This window comes from Leguminivora glycinivorella, chromosome 9, assembly GCF_023078275.1.
Source record: "Leguminivora glycinivorella isolate SPB_JAAS2020 chromosome 9, LegGlyc_1.1, whole genome shotgun sequence".
Classification (NCBI taxonomy): domain Eukaryota; kingdom Metazoa; phylum Arthropoda; class Insecta; order Lepidoptera; family Tortricidae; genus Leguminivora; species Leguminivora glycinivorella.
This window is the reverse complement of record NC_062979.1, coordinates 13273513-13295048: the sequence shown is the minus strand read 5'-3', so window position 1 is coordinate 13295048 and position 21536 is coordinate 13273513. Positions and strand designations below refer to the sequence as shown.

At 36.1% G+C, this 21536-nt stretch overlaps 1 protein-coding gene across 1 annotated transcript; it reads right to left on the bottom strand.

The window, feature by feature from the left end:
- Nucleotides 1-14672: 14672 nt before the first annotated feature.
- LOC125229305 lies at nucleotides 14673-16593 on the bottom strand. The gene is made up of 5 exons (XM_048134106.1): nucleotides 16463-16593; nucleotides 15999-16137; nucleotides 15472-15755; nucleotides 15014-15141; nucleotides 14673-14809 (listed from the first exon to the last, which is right to left on the bottom strand). Exons 2-5 carry the CDS (start codon nucleotides 16113-16115, stop codon nucleotides 14754-14756), a joined length of 585 nt encoding a protein of 194 aa, XP_047990063.1. The 5' UTR covers nucleotides 16116-16137; nucleotides 16463-16593; the 3' UTR covers nucleotides 14673-14753.
- Between the last annotated feature and the right edge of the window lie 4943 nt (nucleotides 16594-21536).

The following is a 21536-nucleotide window of genomic DNA, read 5'->3' as shown; positions in this document are numbered from 1 at the left end:
TTTAATAATAACACTAAAATAACTCTAATTTTGGGTCCCAAATTCTGAAAATGCCCCTATACATTATGTGAGCACAAGTTACGAGTAAAAAAGTAGGTATACGAAAACACATTGACATTTATTTGCATTTATATTTCTGACAATCCTCTATTATCATGAAAAATAACGAATATCAGTGGAGAAGTGTGAGCGGGCGAGTGAGGGAATGTAAGATTGTGTGTGTACGTGTGTGTGCGTGTGTGTGCGTGTTTGTGTGCTGGTGTTATGCTGGCTGGATAGTGGACAGAGTAGGTATCTATGTATTATATCATACTATATATATATTATTGTATACTCCTCATAATGTATGTATGTAATTGTCCCAGAATAATATCCCAGGGATATAATTACGTACGTTCATACGAACATTCAACGCGTCTAGGAATATTTTATTTTCAGTTATCTTCAGGGGATAAAACTTCTGCCTGCTTCAAACCACTGGATATTCTTAAAACAGCGACGAAAGGCATAAAACGAGAGAAAAAGTATTTTTTATAAGTTTTCACAGCAGTTTTGTGAAACTTTTCAAACTTGTACCAAATTTTGCATTCAGTTTGAACGGGCAGTTATTCCATGATTACCTATACTTTAACAACTTAACTACTGAATAGTGAATTTACTAAAAATATACAGGCTGTATATTTGGTCACCTGTAATAAGGAGTTAATTGAATATATGTTCTTATCAATACATCATACTGAACAACTTCTAATATGGGACCAAACTCGATGTCGCTAATAAAACTGACAGATAGAAAATGTTGCTCAGAAAACTGAAATGTATGTATCAACCAATAACTCAGTATTGTGATCTACGTGTTATTACATAAATCATATTTGTTTTATGTTACACAGTCAGAAATTTAAAAAGTGATTCTGTATAATACAAACTGAATGTTCATTAAAGCAAAGGCCTATACTAATTAAAATTGTACGAGTACGCATCTTTTGTTTTATTTCCGATTAATATTTATTTACTATTATATATGGGAAAAATATATAAATAAATATAGGAAAATTTTGAATTGTATCTACAATAATTTACGGAGTAAAAGAAATTCACCGAATTCATTATGAAAATATGGATCGTTAATCAAACTCCTCGCAAAAGGTGTTATAATACCGCCGACAATGGTAGATAGTCCAAAGTTGTGGCTAACCAGAGTCCGTGCGCATCGGACTAAGTATACTTAATAGGCTAGTTTCCTACTAGTCAAATCAGCTTCTTTTTAAGAACTGTCAAAACGATTTGCTAATATAGAATTACTATGAAATACTGAGGAATGACGTGACGGTCATTTCATTTACTTTATATATTTCTCTTTGACCTATTAGGTATATAATATATGTAGAAATTATGTTCAAACATAACCACTGTATTTTTCTCTCTTCTAATTATGTGGTGATTTATTTCGTGCACTGCATAATAGTACATTACAATACAAGTGCGTAAAAAAAGAAGTTCGAAACGAGTGCGATAAATTAAAACACGACCGAAGGGAGTGTTTTAAATCGATACGAGTTACGAATTTCCTTTTCGCACGTGTGTCGTACGACGTTTTTCAGTACAGATGACCCTCCGAAGTTTCGACCTGACACATAATGAACCACTTCTCGCACTAGTGCGTAAAAAAACGCCATCTATACTAAAATAGTGCATTACGATACAAGTGCGTAAAAAAGGAAGTTCGAAACGAGTGGCGATAAATTAAAACACGACCCAAGGGAGTGTTTTAAATCGACACGAGTTACGAATTTCCTTTTCGCACGTGGGTCGTACGACGTTTTTCAGTACAGATGAGCCTCCGAAGTTTTGACCTGGCATATAATGAACCACTTCTCGCACTAGTGCGTAAAAAAAACACCATCTGTACTGAAAAATATTTTATTTTAAGTATAAAATTTTAGTATGGGGAGCCAGCGAGTCTAAATGTGTAGGTACTCAACAGTCTCAACACATTTAAATATCGAAAGATTGAATAATAGGAAAAAATGTAGATAAAGTTTTATTTTCCAGCGAGCTCAAAAACTACTACTTACATGGTTTTTATTTTTATTTTTGGGTGGTTGGTGTAGAGTTAGAAATACATAAATCATCGCCATATCCTAATCTTGTGCGCTCGAGCACCTTCAATAATCCGCTCTTGAGCTGCTAGTCTACAGTCAACTACAGCTAGATTGGCTAACATAAGCACTCGGCTCGCTTCTCCGCAGTAACTAAATGGGTATTCACGGGCAAGTTGCTTAGGGCCCGAGTGTCGCGGACTGTTGAGCAGAAGATATTGCTACGGTGTATTTTATACGAACAGCGTAATGGGAGGTTGAGCTCTGAGAGGTTATCGTTTTTTGTTTGTAATAATAATTTGAGATAAAGGTTTTAGTACAAATTTGAGTCATACCAAAGTAAGTTGGCACCGACTTTGGTAAAAATTGACAGCCTAGCCGATGCAAATGTTACTTTAAACAGTTTCAATCCGTTTAAAATGTTTATTGTGAATTAATTTTTTTAATTAAAATAAAACTACTGTCCGTACCAACGCAATGTTTATAGGCAACCTATTTCATGTAATGGAGAATGTTACCTATAATTTATTTCCTATCACATTAAAGTAACTTCAGAATAGAGAATAGAAATTCCTTGTACCTTATGGAGATATGCAGGAGTTGATATTGTGGCGTAGGTAATTATAAAAACTTACGATATACTCAAAATATAATATATCCTTCTCATATTAAAAATCAAGCCGTTAAAAACATGTACAACTCAGCAACCGTACTTGAAAAATATAAGACAACATTTTGTGACAACCTTCTGGTCTACCAAATGCGGGTCGTTGGGGTTTTTGAGTGTCCACGCATCGCTGAACTGACTTAACAATAATTGTAGGTACCCAAACATAATATACTCGTACTTATGATGAATACGTTCTTGGCAGTCGTATACTTGACCTTTTGGAGTTGTTAAGTGGGACTTGTGTCCTCTCAAGTTCAGAAAATGTTATAGGCACACGTAAAAACGTATAAAAATATAAATAAGATAAAAAAATATTAGAGGACTTTTTTTACACAGATTGACTGTGCCACGGTAAGCTCAAGAAGGCCTGTGATGTGGGTACTCGACAACGATATATAATATACAAATACGGACACAAAGAAACCGTCCATGATTATAGGAACAAATATCTAACTATGCTCATCACACAAATAAATGCCCTTACCGTGATTCAATGTATTTAGACGTACATAATATACCTATTACCCGTGTGGTGACGGGTTAAGAATTTCACCACCCCCTTTCTTCCCGTGGGTGTCGTAAAAGTCGACTATGGGATATGGGTTAAATTGTGGCGTAGGCGAGAGGCTGGCAACCTGTCACTGCAATGTCACAATTTGGATTTCTTTCAACTCCTTTTTGCCAAGAGTGGCACTGAAACTTATTAGTAGTTCATGTGCTCTGTCTACCCCTTTATGGGATACAGGCGTGATTATATGTATGTATGTATGTATGTATATACCTATTAGAACAGTCTCTAGTGATTCTGATTTAGTGGTAAGCCGATGGACGCGCGTTCGACTCCCGCTTAGAGCATTTATTTGTTATGTGCAATGAGCACACAGTAGACAGTATGTGTAAGGTTGTAATAATATTTATTTATAATCATAACATCTAAGTTACACGGAAAAAGACATGTCAGATTTTTCCTGAAAATCCAGTCGTTTGATCCGCATCACGAAATTTCCGGACGCAATTTCCCCCATTTATATTTTAATTTTAACAATCGTTTGTTTTCATACTTGACTTTTATTTCATGTGTGATTCCTCGCCGCCTTTTGCTCCCAAAAAAAATATTTAGACGGCAGCAAAGTCACACTATCTCAGAACTCAGTAGAATAGGTTTATTAAGCAGCTTCAGACACCCAAAAGGCTATGATAACTCACAAAGCCCTTTCATTTGATACCCTGCAGGGCATGGCAAACCTAAAAATATTTTTTTTTTCCGTAGGCGGACATTTTTAGAAATTGGGATCCAAAATTAGTGTCAGTTGTTAACAAAAATTTACTCGATGTCAGTTTTGTGACGACAATTAAGAATAAAGTCTATATAGAAACCAACTTTTTTCAAATTATAAATATAATTTATGTAATTAACACAAAACCAATATTTTTATTGAAATTTCATGCTTAATTGTCGTCACAACAGGTTTTTGAAAATGCCCAGGCCCCGTAGCCGAATGGCATTTCTCCGACGCCAAACGAAAGCGATACGCCGCTGGCTCTGTCGCGCCAATACGCAAGCGCGATAGAGATAGATATCTACTAGCGCTTCGTTTCGTGAGCGTTTCGTGAGCGATTGTGCCATTCGGCTAGCCACCCTGGTACCACTAACTTTATGACGTCACAATATCCCTACGCCAATAATGTTCAAACTTCATCCTCGTAGAATTTGTGATCAAGAATCAAAATGTAATGATGATAACGTCTTGACATGCAATTATTAACATGAAATAATTTATATTGTAGGTAATTTTATATTATGAAATAAATAAATCTAAATCATCGAAAATGAATGAAATGAAAATGAAATATGAAAATGAAATATTTATTTTTCAAGTAGGCATATTACAATGCGCATATGAACGTCAAATAAAGCTACGCCGGCTCTAACCCTACGCCTCAGCCTCGAGAAGATTTCAGTCCCCCCTCTGTTGGGAGGGGGGTATCCACTATGGGACCGGCAAGAAACTCGGCGGGCAACTTCTTTTCAAAACATTACATCTTAATCAATCAATCAATCAATCATCATTTATTTGCAAGAATACTTAATTGTAGTTACAGGTTGTTCTTGTAAGAATTTTCAGTCACAGTATTCTATCGTGGTTAAACGATGTGCAAATATTAAAGAAACAAAAAAAAGCTACTAATACATAACATTAGGATTGCATTAGAAAATTATCATTATTATTTATTACAGTACATTGAATATAATTTAATTTGAATTAGACATTGATTACCTACTTATTAATATTATTATGTTCAATATATTCCTTTACACTATAAAAGCATTGTTCTAATAGAAAACTTCTCATTTTCTTCCGAAAATCAGTTGTTTTTAAACATCTTATATCATTGGGAGCATTATTATACAGTAGAATACACATATTATATGCATTATTTTTGTATATAGCCGTGTTGCATCTTGGCTGATATATTAGGTTTTGATATTGAGATCTCTGTGTTCCTGAGAAGAACTCTGATCTCATTTATAATTAACATGCATTAAATAACAAGATACAATTTAACATGCAAAAGTATTGATTAATTGAAATACGGTTGTACTCACGTTATTATATCGCTATTGCTCCGAATTGGCCCGAAACATGTCGCAGCAATAGCGATATAATAACGTGAGTACAACCGTATTTCAATTAATCATTTGAATATGTCTCACGGAAGTTTAACGTGTATAATGCAATAGTATTCATCAAAGAATATGAACAGATTAGGTACTCTATGGAAATTAATTTCAATAAATTATATTATTGCTTAATAATACGTCGTTCTTCTTCAGAGAAAACATATCAAATTGTCACAGAAGAAAAAGATAATATGAATCTCAATATCATTAAATATGTAATTTACCTACACAACATAAAATATAAAATATTTGATGTGCTTTCTTATCTGAACTGTGTCCTCTATACATAATACAATTATTTTAATTGCTATTCGTTTTCTGTAGTTTCTGGTTCGGGCCATGCATGTCTGTCTGTCAAATAGTCCTCGACTCTGTAATAAGCCTTTAACATCAATGATTTTTTTAAGTAGTTCTTAAGAGCTGGGAGGGGTAATCTCAAAGCAGTGTCAGGTAACTTATTAAAAAAAATGAATGCATTGCCCAACAAATGACTTCTGTACTTTACGGACACGAAACTTCTTTATGGCAAGCTTATTTTTGTTTCTAGTGTTATAATTATGGATATCAGAATTCTTAGTGAAACAGTCTAAATTCTTAACAACATAAATTATACTATCATAAATGTATTGGGAAGCTACAGTTAAGATATTAATTTCTTTGAAGAGTTCTCTTACTGATTCACGTGTTCCTAAGTTGTAAATAGAACGAATGGCTCTCTTTTGTAATACAAAGATAGTCTGTATGTCAGCTGCTTTGCCCCAAACCAGAATACCGTATGACATTACACTGTGAAAATAACTATGATACACTAGGCGAGCTGTCTCAACATTAGTCAGTTGCCTGATTCTCCTAACGGCGTATGCGGCTGAACTTAATTTGCTTGCTAGTTTCCTTATATGAGGACTCCATCGTAGATTTTTGTCCAATGTTAAATATACAATGTTCGATATACATAAACCCATCCTAGATGTCATAAGCAAGAATCCATTTTCAGAAGACTTCTAAAGTACACTTTATTAAATGCTTAAATCAAAATAATTAATTTGCGTTCAACATATTTCGACATCTAATTTAACTTCAGACATAAATAAAACATGATTAGACGAAAGTAATTAGTGGGATAGAGATCGCAAGCGCTGCCGAACTTTAATCGGTCCAATAATCGACTCAACATCGGAATTAATATTCTAAACTCGTAATATGCTGCAAAGTAAGGTATGGGCTAAAATTACGCTAATTTTATTTGGAGATCCAACGGCATTCAACATTTACAACACTTTAAGACATTAAAAATTATTAATTATACAGTGTGGCAAGATAAGTCGGGTCCTGGGGGGAAACTACCTTAAATCTGCTCGCTAAATTTACTTATAGAAGACATCCTTTATTTTTAAAAAGAAACAAAGCTTAAAATTACAAAAAATAAATTTCATGGCGGATATGGTCAAAAAAATTAATGTCAACTAGTTGCTTCGCGATTCCCTTGACGTCATTATACCAAAAAGTTTACAATTACAGTTTCTCTTTATTTCACTTTCACAACAAAGTAACTACCTAGTAATAGGCTAGTTTCCTATACTTAAAATAAAATATTTTAGGTATGCAGTACATATAGTGCGGGGCGGAAACTGCTAATTAGTATGAGAGTACAGTCCCTGCTGGCAGAAAGCATGAAACTTGGCATGTGTATAGCTTATAGGTTTATAAGAAAATATGGAAGTAGAAACACGCCGAGGTGTCAATGTTTCCCCTCTTCCCCCCCCCCCCCCCCCCACTTTTGTTTCCCTGATTTCAGTTTTTTAATATTTCCATGAAAACTGTTAAAGCTACCATCACGATGTCTAGGAGAAATATTTTCTTCATAAAATTCTCTACAATATTGTCTTTGGAAGTATAAAGCTATAACTTATAATTTTCAAACTATGCTCATTTTCCCCTAACGATATTTCTCTTTGGTGACCTGAACAATAAGTAAGACTTTGCTCTTTTACCTGTGGCGATGTTGCTTCACAAAATTGTTCCTTGTGTCAAACTGATCCGATTTAGCCCAATAGTCATGAAATCGCACTTCACAAACCCCCACAAAGACAAGGGGAAAGGGCCGGTTTCCTCGGTGAAAACTATGCATTACTTCTTTTTGCTCTTAGTGACTAGGGCAAATCGTATTTCATTTTCGTGTAATATAAGGACGAATTAATAATTTCTGAAAAAATCGTTGCACCGTTTCATACAAAAATAACGATTTGTCACTGTTCTGAACGTAAATGCATGCTGTTCTTATAGAAACACAAAAATCAACGGAGGTAGGGCATAGCGAATGATATTCCGCTTAGTGTGGTAGGGCACAGCACAGCGGATATCGTCTCGTTCGAATCTAGAGCAGAGCCCAACTGGGGTAGTACCTCCGCCTTACAGAAGACCGCAGCCAAATAGCACTAGACCCTACTCATAGTGTTGTGTTCCTGTCGGTGAGTAAGGTTGCCAGAGCTCAACGAGGGTGCGGTGTGCTGATGACGGGAGGACTTACGGAACTAACTTGTTCCGTTTATTGTCCTTTGAGTCGTCGGCAACCGGAACCCTCCTTGGAACTTGTACACTCCTTTTTGCTGTGTACTTAACACAGCAAAAGGGAATGTACAAGTTTCTAATGGGGTGGCAACGCGCATGTGACACTGTTTGAGTTGCAGGCGTCCATAGGTTACGGTGACCGCTTTACATCAGGCGGGCCGTATACTTGTTTGCCACCGACGTAGTATAAAAAAAAAAAAAAAAAAATCACTATATCCTATGCCTTTAATATTTGAGGGGTTCCCTCGACTTCTTCAGGATTCCATCATCATAACTTGGTTATTAGCTAATCTGTCCTATGTTTTATTTGTTGATAATTGCCGCGATGTAACTGTAAATGCCATAACTTCCATACTTAATGAAATACATAACAAATTATTATTTTGCTATAAAATCGTTATTTTTGTATGAAAAGGTGGAACGATTTTTTCAGAAATGATTAACTCGTCCTTATATTACACGAAAATGATATACGATTTGCCCTAGTCAGAGTCACTAAGAGCAAAAAGAAGTAATGCATAGATTTCACCGAGGAAACCGGCCCTTTCCGCTTGTCTTTGTGGGGGGTAGTGACGTGCGATTTCATGACTATTGAGCTAAATCGGATCAGTTTGACCCAAGGAATAATTTTGTGAAGCAACATCGCCACAGGTAAAAGAGCAAAGTCGCTAGTCTTACTTATTGTTCAGGTCACCAAAGAGAAATATCGTTAGGGGAAAATGAGCATAGTTTGAAAATTATAAGTTCTAGCTTTATACTTCCAAAGACAATATTGTAGAGAATTTTATGAAGAATATACTTCTCCTGGACATCGTGATGGTAGCTTTAACGGTTTTCATGTAAATATTAAAAAACTGAAATCAGGGATACAAAAGTGGGGGGAAAGAGGGGAAACATTGACATCTCGGCGTGTTTCTACTTCCATATTTTCTTATAAACCTATAAGCTATATACATGCCAAGTTTCGTGCTTTCTGCCAGACCGGACTGTACCTACATCTGGTTAAGAACTCGTACTAACACGAAATAAAGCACTACATAACTAGAAGAAAAATATGGACAGTATGTAGTTACGAGTATGTTTAATCAGGATTTCTATTTAATATGTCAAAGAGAAAGATATAAAGTAAATGAATTTTATTGACCGTGACGTCACTCCTCAGTATTTCATAGTACCTAATTCCATTTTTATGTGTTTTCCACTCAGAATAGCGAGCTCTTTCAATCCTGATAGGAGAAAAAAAGTGTCCCACGGCTTTTTTCCAATTCCGTTACCATTTTTTCATACATTTTGTATGGCGGTAACGGAATGGAAGGTTTGAAAAATGTATGGAAATCTTGGGACTATTTTTCTCCTGTCAGGATCGTAAGACCTGGCGATTCTGAGTATGAATCGCGTAAAAAATACCTATGTTGCAAAATAAGTGGGGTAAACAAATTTGAAAAAAAATGGCCCATAAAGCCTGACCAGGGTGCGTAGCCGAATGACACAAACGCTCACGAAACGAAACGCTCGTAGATATCTATCTATATCGCTCTTGCGTATTGGCGCGACAGACTACCTTTCGCGGCGTTTCGTTTTCGTTTCGCGTCGGAGAAATGCCATTCGGCTACGGCACCAGAAATATATGACTACGCGCCATTTTGCGGAATTTCACGTGATTTTTTTAGGGTTCCGTACTCAACTAGGAACCCTTATAGTTTCGCCATGTCTTTCCATCCGTCCGCGGATAAGTGGTAAAATAAAAATTGGAAAAAAGTGTCCCCCCCCCTCCCCTACACTTAAACTGGAGAGTGATTTTTTTTTTTCATTTTAACCCTAACGCCTGATATATGATAGGTATTTCAAAATGAATACGCGTTTACCAAAATCATTTTTTGATATTGTTTTTCGGAAATACTCGCTCCAAAAGTAAAAAAAACAAAACTTTTGAACCATAAGTTTAAAAAATATGAAAAAATCACAAAAGTAGAACTTTACAAAGACTGTATAGGAAAATTATTTTGAACTTGATTTGATAGGTTGAACAGTTTTTGAAAGAAATGCGGTAAACTACAGAACCCTACACTGAGCGTAGTTCTTATTACTATAGTGAACTGTCACCGCATACATCAGAATAACAGCGTCCTCCTGACAATAGTCATACATATATTTCTGATCAGGCTTTACCACAGAACTTAATTTAGATAGAAGAAACAAATTCATATATTTGCATAGGGGCCGAGCGTGTCAAATTTTGTACTGAAGTTGATTCTTGCCTGTAATTTTAAATATGTCTCAGGCTCTTGATTGTTCATAATTTTTGTGTTGTTGCAATTGAATATCACGTAACGAGGCATTTTTTATGTTTTGGTTGACTTCAACTTACAAAAATTGACGCCCGAAAGCTGCAAGCTGCGAGTAAAGACCGACAACTCAGTGGATTTCACTGAGCTCATTTGACACGCTAAGTAGATACGTTTGCTTGATCTATGGTATATATGACATCTGTGGGCTTTACATATGTGTAATAGATTAACCAATATTATAAAGGAATTTTTAGCAATTTTTTTGGCAGTTACTAATGTACCTACACTATGTATACCCATACAATACTTATTTAACAGATGTCATCCATACAATCAAAGTTTCGTTTATTCCATCTTTCGTGAAATGATCAGTACAATATTGTACAGACGTGTGTAAAACTGTACAACTTATAAATGCTCTGAGTAGATGCATGGATTTAGGCGAACGTCTTCCGATTTTCAGTTAGATACAGACGTGACTGAAGTGACTGTGCACAAACATTTGTTTACAAGTGGTCATCTCTCTCTGCGTCTGCTTGTACGTATTTCACTTTGCTAAAAGAGCATAATTTACTTAACTTAATATAGCATCTTTATTAGCGACCTGACATCAAAATAAGTAGGTACTTAGTTCTTGTTGCAAATTGTCTTTAACAAGATAAACAGCCCAGACTGACCTAGCCGAAGAGACAATCATTGACGCAGCGTAGCGAACAAAACGTAGTCTGTCTCGCCACTACATAAGAGCGATAGGGAGAGTAGGCTACAATTCGCTCACGAAGCGTAAGCGATTGTGGCGTTGGCTATCTACTCAAGCCCAGGATACGTAGCCAAATGCACAAACGCTCACGATAATATCCGTTTCGTAGCTATCTATCTCTATCGCTCTAGCGCGACAGAGCTACTAATTTCTGTCGGCGTCTGGCATCGACGGCTGATAATCAAAGGGATTGTTCAAAATTGAATGCAGTATCAGATCACACGCCTATTGTCTCATTGTACCTATTCGTGCGCGATCTATTGTTATTGAATCGTAATATACTGGGCTGTCACAGAATTCGATGTATACAAATGTCAGAATCGGGTTTCCTTCATCTAATAAAGATTAACGAGTATAAATTGTAATATCTCTGACAGGATAATCTCCCGTGCCGTTATCTTTGCGAAAATAATTAGAAAGACACAAAGGGCCTTTCATGAAATCATAATTAGATGTGTTTTTCAATTACTGTTTTAGGGATAAGTCAAATTAATGTTTGGCTACATTTTGAGAGCTTATTTCGGCTGAAGTGTATTAACATTTTGGGCGTCGGGCAGGATTAAACACAATATTTGGTACCCAAACAAAAGACTCGTGCCAGGCTAAAGCCATTAACCGATTAGACTACATTCATTCATCATCTTACTATTATCCATTTAAATACGAATTAAACTAAGCAAGCGATATAGTCTTGTCACGACTACTACGAGGAGCGACATAAAATATTAAAAAATATATGAAGGCGCCACGCCGCTTTCTTTGTAACTGCCTCATTCGAGGACGTTAAATGCTTAACAATTTTTAACCTATATTTTATTTTATTTCTGCGACTCTGTTTCGCGAGATTATAATGAAGAAAGGCTACATTAAAATGTGCTATCGCTGCTAGTCCAGCGCTAAAGGTGTTTCGTAAAATATGCAGAGCCGTAAAATACCAGTACACAAATTAAAAAAGAAATAGATTGATTCCATTTAAGCTCCTTATTTATAGACGATGCTCAGGCTGGGACTGTGATAAAACAAGATGAATTTATTTATAAAGGACAGGGAGGCAGTATTAAACTTGTAATAGTGGAAAATTGCCACTTTGTAAATCATGGCGACGGTTTCATGACATTATACAATATTTTTACCGTATTAATACGGTAATTTAATTAATTAATTAAATACCCTTTGTATACTTTGGTAGTTAAAGGTGATCGCATGAAATCGATTTGATTGAAGGATAAAATTGCGTCATGACAGTCCCCACGAGACTTTGTTTTCATGCTGTTTAATAAATGATCTACTAAATTATATACGCATTAATCAAAATTTTATAAAGTATGCACTCCCCACGAGACTTCACATTTTAACTATAAAACTCCCGTGAGACTCAAACATATTTAAAATATTTTATGCGGGTTACTCACGTGTTAAGTCGATATCGATATGTACCTAAAGGCGGGGTCGCTACTCTTGAGAAAGATCCTCGAAAATGGATCTAAACATGTCGAACGCTAAATCGACTTAACACGTGAATAACCCGCTTAAAATATTTTTAAATAGACTTCACATTCATATATTTGACGACCAGTCTGGACTAGCGCGTGTTTGTGGATGTTTTCTATGTATATATGTATGTATTTATCGATATAAGTAAGTATATCGACGCCTAGACTTTGCTTAGTTTGGGGCTAGGTTGATATGTTTAAGGTGCCCCCCAATACAAATAGGAACAAATCAAATTGTTTTATTGAATATTTGTTTGGTTTGTTCTTCTTTTCAAGTAGTCACACTACTAATTTTAAATTGAAATAGATATCATACACGAAAGAAAACACGACAAGGCCCACTGGTGGCCGAGCCGGGAATCGAACCTTCGAAGATGTCCTATCACTTTTTTTTTCGTTTTGGCGATGGTTTTTAGGGACACCCGTTATACAATTTTGTAAAAAACTGAATTTATGCTTTAAAGAACAGTGCTTTTATCGGTTAAGGAATTCTTAAAAGAAACTAACTATAGATTTAATAACTATGCACAGTAAAATTATTGAAACTACTACTGCTGCCGCTGCGGATTTTCAGCTGAATTAATTTCTTTTACTGGCAAGGACTACTATTTGACACCGGTCCGTCATCGAAAGTCATCGAATGCATATCGAATGTCAGTGATGTAAACAAGAAGTAAATATTTTAAATTTTCTAACGGTTTCATCGCAGATAGTCCAAAAAAAATATTTAAAAAAAATGCGGTTTTCCTGTATTGATCAGTTGGTTTCGATTTATTTGTTCTTATTTATGGTTTCTGTAGCTCTGCCGTGAAAAATATTTATATAAATAAGGAGGCCGATTCGTCATTGCCGCCAGTACAAAACAAGGTCCCACGCAAAAAGAAAATAAGCATGGACGACTTCGATAATGGCACAAGATTTATATATTTGAGGCTATGCGGAAACAAGTAGCGTGTATAATACCTGGCTTATTTAATTTTGATTCTCTAAAACCATGTTTCAATTTTCTACAAATATTAACGCGAAACCAATACATGCTGTCCCCATTATATATGACGTCCACACATTATTGCCATATGAATGCGGTTTGTAGCGACACTCTTTCAGGGTCAAATAAAGTCAGGCTTTACAAGGATATAGAGAGCTAATACAATATAGATAATAGCGTAAGCGATTTTGACGTTCGCTATACGTACCCCGAAGTTAACGGAGTTTCAAAAAAACATCGTGTATAAACAGAAATAAACATTTTAATGTCACCATTTCAGAAACGGACTTTCCCAGTAACACAAAGAGTAATAAAAATAAATCTCATTTTCTCTGTCATTTATGTTTGTTAGAAAAACTTACATTACAGTATTGAATACAGCCAGCCAAAGCGCCAAAAGTATTAATCAATGTTCACATATACAAATACATAGTACATTATCTAAAGGGTCTAATAGAGACAGATTTTCTAATTGTAACTAACCCCTGGAACACTGGTGGTTAATATTGGATACGGGACAAGGCGTTCGAGGGGTTAAGCAATGTACACAGTGTAAAATGCACCTTAACTCATTCGGTTGACGTTTCTACTTTTGCGAAGTACAGTCAACCAATTGGAACAGGCCACTCTACAACCATGTCAAAATGACAAGCAGTAAGAGATTTCTTACATACATACATACATACAATCACGCCTGTATCCCATAAAGGGGTAGGCAGAGCACATGAAACTACTAAAGCTTCAGGGCCACTCTTGGCAAATAAGGGGTTAAAAGAAAACGAAACTGTGGCATTGCAGTGACAGGTTGCCAGCCTCTCGCCTACACCACAATTTAACCCATATCCCATAGTCGCCTTCTACGACACCCACGGGAAGAAAGGGGATGGTGAAATTCTTAACCCGTCACCACACAGGCAGGATTTCTTACAATCTGATTTAAAACGTCACTATGACATAGTTCTACAGTGGCCTAGGGTTCCAATTGGTTGACTGTACCTATGTTACTTCCCAGCAAAACCCACTTTGTCGCTTGCCATAACGACGCTTTGATCAGTTAATCGTATAAAGATACAAACTAATTTCGTTCTTAAGGTAGGTAGCGACAAAGTGGGACTTTTGACTAGACTTCGACACTAGACTACTAGTATTTAGAAGCGGCGATTAAACTGTGACACGGTCATCTTTACGAACCGCTGTCAGATTATTTTGCGACTTGTTTTCTATCTGAAGGTAGCAGCAGTCCCAGAGCTGCCCCGGCTGAAACATGAATCCAATGTAAGATTTGTATTTTTATACATTTGATAATCAAAGGAGCTGGAGCCCCGGGTTAGATTCCCGGCTTCGCCACCAGTGAGCTTGATCACTTTTTTTTTAGTGTATACTATCTATTTCAGTTTGATGATAATCAAGTTAAAAATAGATATTTATCATTAGTAAATCCGTGGTTATACTGATGCTTACCGAGTAAAAATACCCCTAGATAAATGAGGAAATTGCCACAATTGTTCAGTAGTTGCACTCCTATAATGTTAAAAAATATGAATGAAATGGCTCTAGCGAACATCATTGATAAACCAACAGCCATCGCTCTGTAAAGAAAAATGTCACTGGCATTTAAAAATAAAACAATATGCACTAAAAATAAAGTAGGAAGTGAAAATGTATCTGATATCTTCCCACACAGCACGATCTTAATTGTCGAAATGAATGTTTAATAGGTACCTTTGCATTATTATCTAACTTCTTTCCAGGTGTGTGTAAGCTGTAAGAGAGGACTTGTGTCGACTTTGTGCAGTTTTTCCTTGAGAATTACTGTATTTCCTTGTGTTTATGTTTATTTACTCCTTCGCTTGAATAGGTAAGTAATTACTTCGCAAAATGTTTTAAAAAAATCGTAAACATGAGTTACATTTACCTACCTCATATAAGTCGGGAACAATTCCACAGCATAGCTTGTACACACTCCCATGCACACGACGTTACACATCATGCCAAGGAAAGCCGCAATACTCCAGTCAATAGGTACGACGTTTATTGTAAAGGCTAGGGTGGAACACAGTAGGTGGAACCCGATATACATGAACTTTTTGCCGATGTACTTGACGATGATAACAGCGAGGATGGAGATGGTCGTCATCACGATAGCGTAGCCGGATAAGATAATGAATGTGAACGGGACTATGGTGTCGTCACATACTGGGCTCTGGAACGATTTGAGACTTAGTTGAGCAAAAATAATTTGTCAATTACTGATTTAAAAATTGGTCGGCGCGATACACACGTTTTCCTTTAGCGACAACGACAAAATCGTATTATTTTTGCAAAAAAAAACATGTCGTAGGGTCAGTAGTGGTATTATGTAACCTATTCCATTCATATCTATTCTGGATCAAAAGCTTTTTAAAGTCCAACCGAGGTAAGGACAGTAAAAAAATGTTGCTCTTACCATGTCAGTAAATGTATTGTTTCCTGAGTAAGTTTGTGCATCATGAACTTGAAAAATATCACAGAATCTCATGTCAGACGTTCCCAAGTTTTTGTAAGTGTTGAATACCAGCGGCATCCACGCGGAAAACGGAGGTCCTCTGCAATAAAAAGGTTCACTGATCATAATTTTTGATGTTTTAACAAATAAATTTTGGGGGCCGATTTTTTATTTGCACGATTTTGACTCTCGAAAATCTGTAGAAACCTTGCCCTCTGGCTAAGAACGCAATCGTTGACACTCAGTATCGTTTTGTACCTAGTTATATTTCTCTATCGCTCTTTTGCATTGGAGCGACAGAGCCAGTTACATATCGTTCGCTACATAGCGTCAACGATTGGCTAGAGGGCCTCATAGACATTATAACGACAAGTTCGTCAAGCAAAAATATAAAACGTATATCTAGAGATGGTCTCTAAACTCACATGCAATAACATGGTACACAAACAGCAAAAATTATCACTGTATTTTTGATGTGCTTTTTATGAAATAAGGGCACTGTTTGGTTCCATACCGATTGAAAGAAATTAGAACTCTTCGTTTTGTTTTCGTGTTCATTCAGGACTATTCGAGTTACCTGTAACGATAATATATACGTTAAATAGATAGATCTGAGGCTTATCTTATCTACAATTTTCCTACAAAGAATATATCAAAAAAAAGGTAGTAGGTAGGCGTCTTTTTTGCCAGCTAAATATCAAATATATTTATTTCGCTTTAAAATGTGGTACAGGAGATATTCAAATATATTGTAGTCACACACATTCCACCAGAAACTGACATGCAAAGTTATTATAAAACCTAAATAAGAAAAAGCATGCAATGGTACTCTAAGTACTTATATCTAAAATAATGTCAATTATATTTAACGTATTACTAAAATGTCCAAATTACGTACAATTATATTGCTACTAAAATAACACAACTACAATACACAATCAAAGCTTTATGAAACGTTAAGATTTGGTACATTTTGCAACGCTAGTGATATCAGTGAACACATTTTCAATAGCAAAAAAACTCACCCTATATTCATCCATGTTTAGTCCATTGTTTAGAGTGAATATTTTTTTCAGTACTTCCAATCCTTTGTCATGTTCGCCTTTGGAAAAATAAAACTTGGGGCTTTCTAGAATATAACACTTGAAAAGAATATAATTGACGAGACTGAGGAAGGCGATGATTTGGTTGAACAGTCTCCATGGCCGGAAGACGATGTTCAAATATGGTATGTAGAAGGAGAAACTAAGTAACAGGGTCGGATATGCTATCCCTGAAAAATTAAAAAGGTTTAGAGATGAATATGAAGACCAAATCATCTACAAAAGTAGGGGCCTGGCTTCTACACTTCTATAGTTCCTGCCTGACCTGCAACCAAACTAAAGGTCCATAGACATCAGGATATAACTTGAGTATGATAAGTTGATAACTCAGCCGGTAGACCTAGCACAGGAGTAGGGGCTCGACTGTTTCACGCGATATTAGGAGGCGGTCTCTCTAATTAATAGGGTTCGAAAAAAATTGCAATCTATCGTGAGAGCAAGGTACTGTTCTACTCCTTTTTTGCTAAGTCTACCACTACCACAGATATTTCATTTGGGCGACCATGTATACCATGAGACCTTACCACATATAAAAGCTTGGGCCACCGTGATCCCTGTGGCAGCGTACAAGAGGAACCGTGGTCGGTGGGTCTGCAAAGTGCTTTCTCCAAGAAGTGTGTAAATTAAGGCATATGTTCCGCACCCACTGAAACAGATTTCCGAGATTGCAATCTTTGGTTACGAACTTTTCTTTGGCATCCTCCTCCTATTGCAAACGTAGTCGTGGTTCATTGCATAGTTTAATTGGAATACCTAAGTAGGATATACATGTGAAGCCGTGCATAATGAGAGGCAGTAGAACATGTTGTTTTATAAAACGAGCCGTTAGGAGAGTTTCATAATAATATAAGGCACTGGTCCCACCGCGAGCTAGTAAGCTATGAGCTATCGGCTATAAAAACGAACAAAAGATAATCACTAACATGCAAATAAAAGAGACACGGCGATGATTATAGTTACTCGCCCAGCGGTGAGCGATCAAAATCGCCGTGTCTCATTTATTTGCACGGGAATGCTTATCTTTTGTTCGTTTTTATAGCCGATAGCTCATAGCTTGCTAGCTCGCGGTGGGACCAATGCCTAACACGCGTGTTTGTATGCCTAATTATGCACAGTTGCATACATACCTGTATCTACATCCATATAATAAGTTTTCTATAATATGTACTGATATGGCCTAAATTCAGGTTTGAGGTAATATCAACAAGGTTTGTTGGTCAGTTTAATTTTAAAACGTTCGAAATTCGATATGAAACATGTTTCTTTTTTCTGAATAAAACGTACTACTTAACTTTGAATTTAATTAAAGTATCAGTTACCGATATCTTAAAGTAAATATTAAGATGCACTAGCAGATGCAGATTTCTTAATATGTCATTAGCTTATCGTTGCTAAGCATATTATAGAGATCTTATGATATGGATCTAGATAAAGGTGTTTATAGTACGTACAATCAGCAATATAATTTGCTAAACAACTTTACATACAAACTTCTTTACACTAACTTTCTGCAATTGACTGTACTTTGAATACTCACAATATAGCTGATATAAACTTGGTAATTGTCAAAAATATCCAGTGATTAGCAAAACTAGATAAGTAAGCGAATGCAGCCGTGCCAAGAGTTGTGATGTGAAGCGTGTATAGACGCCCACGCGTGTCGGCGAGGTAGCCCCAGAAGTGGGCACTTATGATCACTCCTGTAAACATATTTAAGTATTTAATGTAACGACTTAAAAGGGAAACTTGAAAAAAACAAGGATCAGTATTTTTTAACCCCCGACGCAAAAACGATGGGGTGTTATACGTTTCACGTGTCTGTCTGTCTGTCTGTCTGTCTGTCTGTCTGTCTGTATGTGTGTGTGTCTGTCTGATGAACCGGTTTAGATTTAGTTTTTTTTTGTTTGAAAGCTGAGTTAACCAGGAGGGTTCTTAGCCATGTTTCATAAAAATCGGTCCACTATGTCGCGGTCGGGGGTTTTTTCAAAATTTTAATTTTGTAGTTAGGTTATTATTTTTGCGTCCCACCCAAAAAATATAAGAGGTTTCTCAAATAATTACAATTAGTCATCATATGTAGGTAACCCAGAGGTTACCTGCCTTCTCTTTAATATCAACAACACAACACGATGACAAATACGTATCGTGACGTCCCTCCATTAATCTCTATCAAGTTAAATTACTAACAAAAGTTAACCAACCCAAGACAGGGACAGATCCTATGATGCCCTTCTCGAACACGCCTAGGGCAAGGTCACACTGACCAGCAACCACGATAATGCCTCCGCTGAACACTTCTGCAATGGCTGCGATCAGGGAGTACACACTAAGGATCAACACTCTGTAGTTATATTTTCCGAAACCTGTAAAACAAATTAATATCGATGTAAGTTATTAGTTATCATTATCAGATCATTCAGTATCAAACCTTAACTACAGTATTGAACCTGAATTTTATCCCACCTGCAAACTAATGAGAATATTTAATTTCTGTTTCAGTTAACCTAAATTACTATCGCAGGCTCCAATAAAATGTCTTGTTTTTATTATTTACAACATGGACTACTTATTATTTTGATGTATTTTTTGCTTTTCTGAGATTTTAATATTTGGCGGCAATTTTATTATAGGCAAAATCTATCAAATCTTCCACTGAGTGATGAAAATGTCTGAAATCTTCGTAACGGTGTTCTGCCTTTTCGCAGAAATATTTTTGGCCGAATTTCATTTGCCAACCAACGTTTGGCCGAAGTCTCATTTTGACAACTAACGTTTAGCTACTTTTTGTATGGCAACTTTTCATTTGGCAGAATGATTGAAAAGCAGATTATTATAATCCATCTAAACCTTTGGCAGACTAATCATTTGTCAAATGATTCACTGATTTGGTCAAACAACTTTTGGACGAATAACGTTTCGCAACGAAACATTAGGCAGGTTACAAATAATTATTAATCACCCATTCGGAAAGGGTACTTTTATTTCATGTTAGGATCCGAGCAAAGTAGCACTTTTCTGTTCAAGGACTATGTTGCCAGCATAATGACATGACAGAGTCCAGTTAGGTACGACGACGAGCGAAGCGAGGAGGAGCGTGTTAGGTTGACCGTGAGCAAACCGGAAAAATCTTTAAAAATATTGGCAAATAAAAAAAAACAATATGATAATCTGGGAAATGAACATTCGGCGGAATAAAATTCGGCGAAACGTGAGTTGGGAAGTGATATTCGGCCATACAATTTTCGGCGATAAATAAGAGAACCCTTCGTAATGAAGTCTCATTGAAAGTTGAATTGAATGCAAGTGATTATTATCTGAATAATTGTGAAATGATAATTGATAATTGTTATTTGTTATACAAGGGTGCAAAGGTGTATTTTAACGCCGAGAGTGGAATTGAAAAACGAGCAAGTGAATGGATTTTATAGTTGACCCACGAGCGAAGAAAATAAAATCCTGAACTTGCGAGTTTTTTAACACACGAGAAGAATACATTAGCACCCGAGTGTAACACAAAATTTTTCTCCTCACTATAGTGAAGAAACTACAACGCAAAAATGCGTTTTCCCCTCACTAGCTCGGAAACACGTGTTTTGTCCTTTAATACCAGCGGGTAAAAACGCATTTTATCCACTAGTGGGTAAAGTAATTTGACCTTGAATAAAGTCAAGCTTTAAAATTGATAAAAGTAGGTAAATCTAGCAATAAAGATGATTTACCACCTGTGGAACTACTGGAAGCAGTGATAAACGCATTTTTTGCGTTGTAGTTTCCTCGCTATAGTGAGGGGAAAAGTTTTGTGTTACACTCGGGTGCAAATGTATTTTACTTCTCGTGTGTTAAAAAACTCGCAAGTTCAGGATTCTATTCTCGAACCACTGCTTTCACTTGCTCGTTTTTCAATTCCACACTCGGCGTTAAAATACAACTTTGCCCCCTTGTATAACAAATAACTATTATCACTGCTTCCAGTAGTTCCACAGGTGGTAAATCATCTTTATTATACTAGATTCACCTACTTTTATCAATTTTAAAGCAGTTAATTTGACTTTGTTCAAGGTCAAATTACTTTACCCACTAGTGGATAAAATGCGTTTTTACCCGCTGGTATTAAAGGATAAAACACGTGTTTCCGAGCTAGTGAGGGGAAAAAATATTTACCCGCTAGAACTAAAGCGTCTTCAAAACCAACATATTCTTCCTTCTCAATATTAACTACAATTTGACTGTTTTCACTGGGCAAATTAGTTTTGTCATTATTTATATTTTGTGCCATTTTAATTATTTTATAAAATTTAAAGCTGAATTACTTAAAACACAACTTATCACATCGCACTCACATTATTAACAATATCACATAAACTAGGAATAGTTAGTGCAAATATTTGAAATAGGC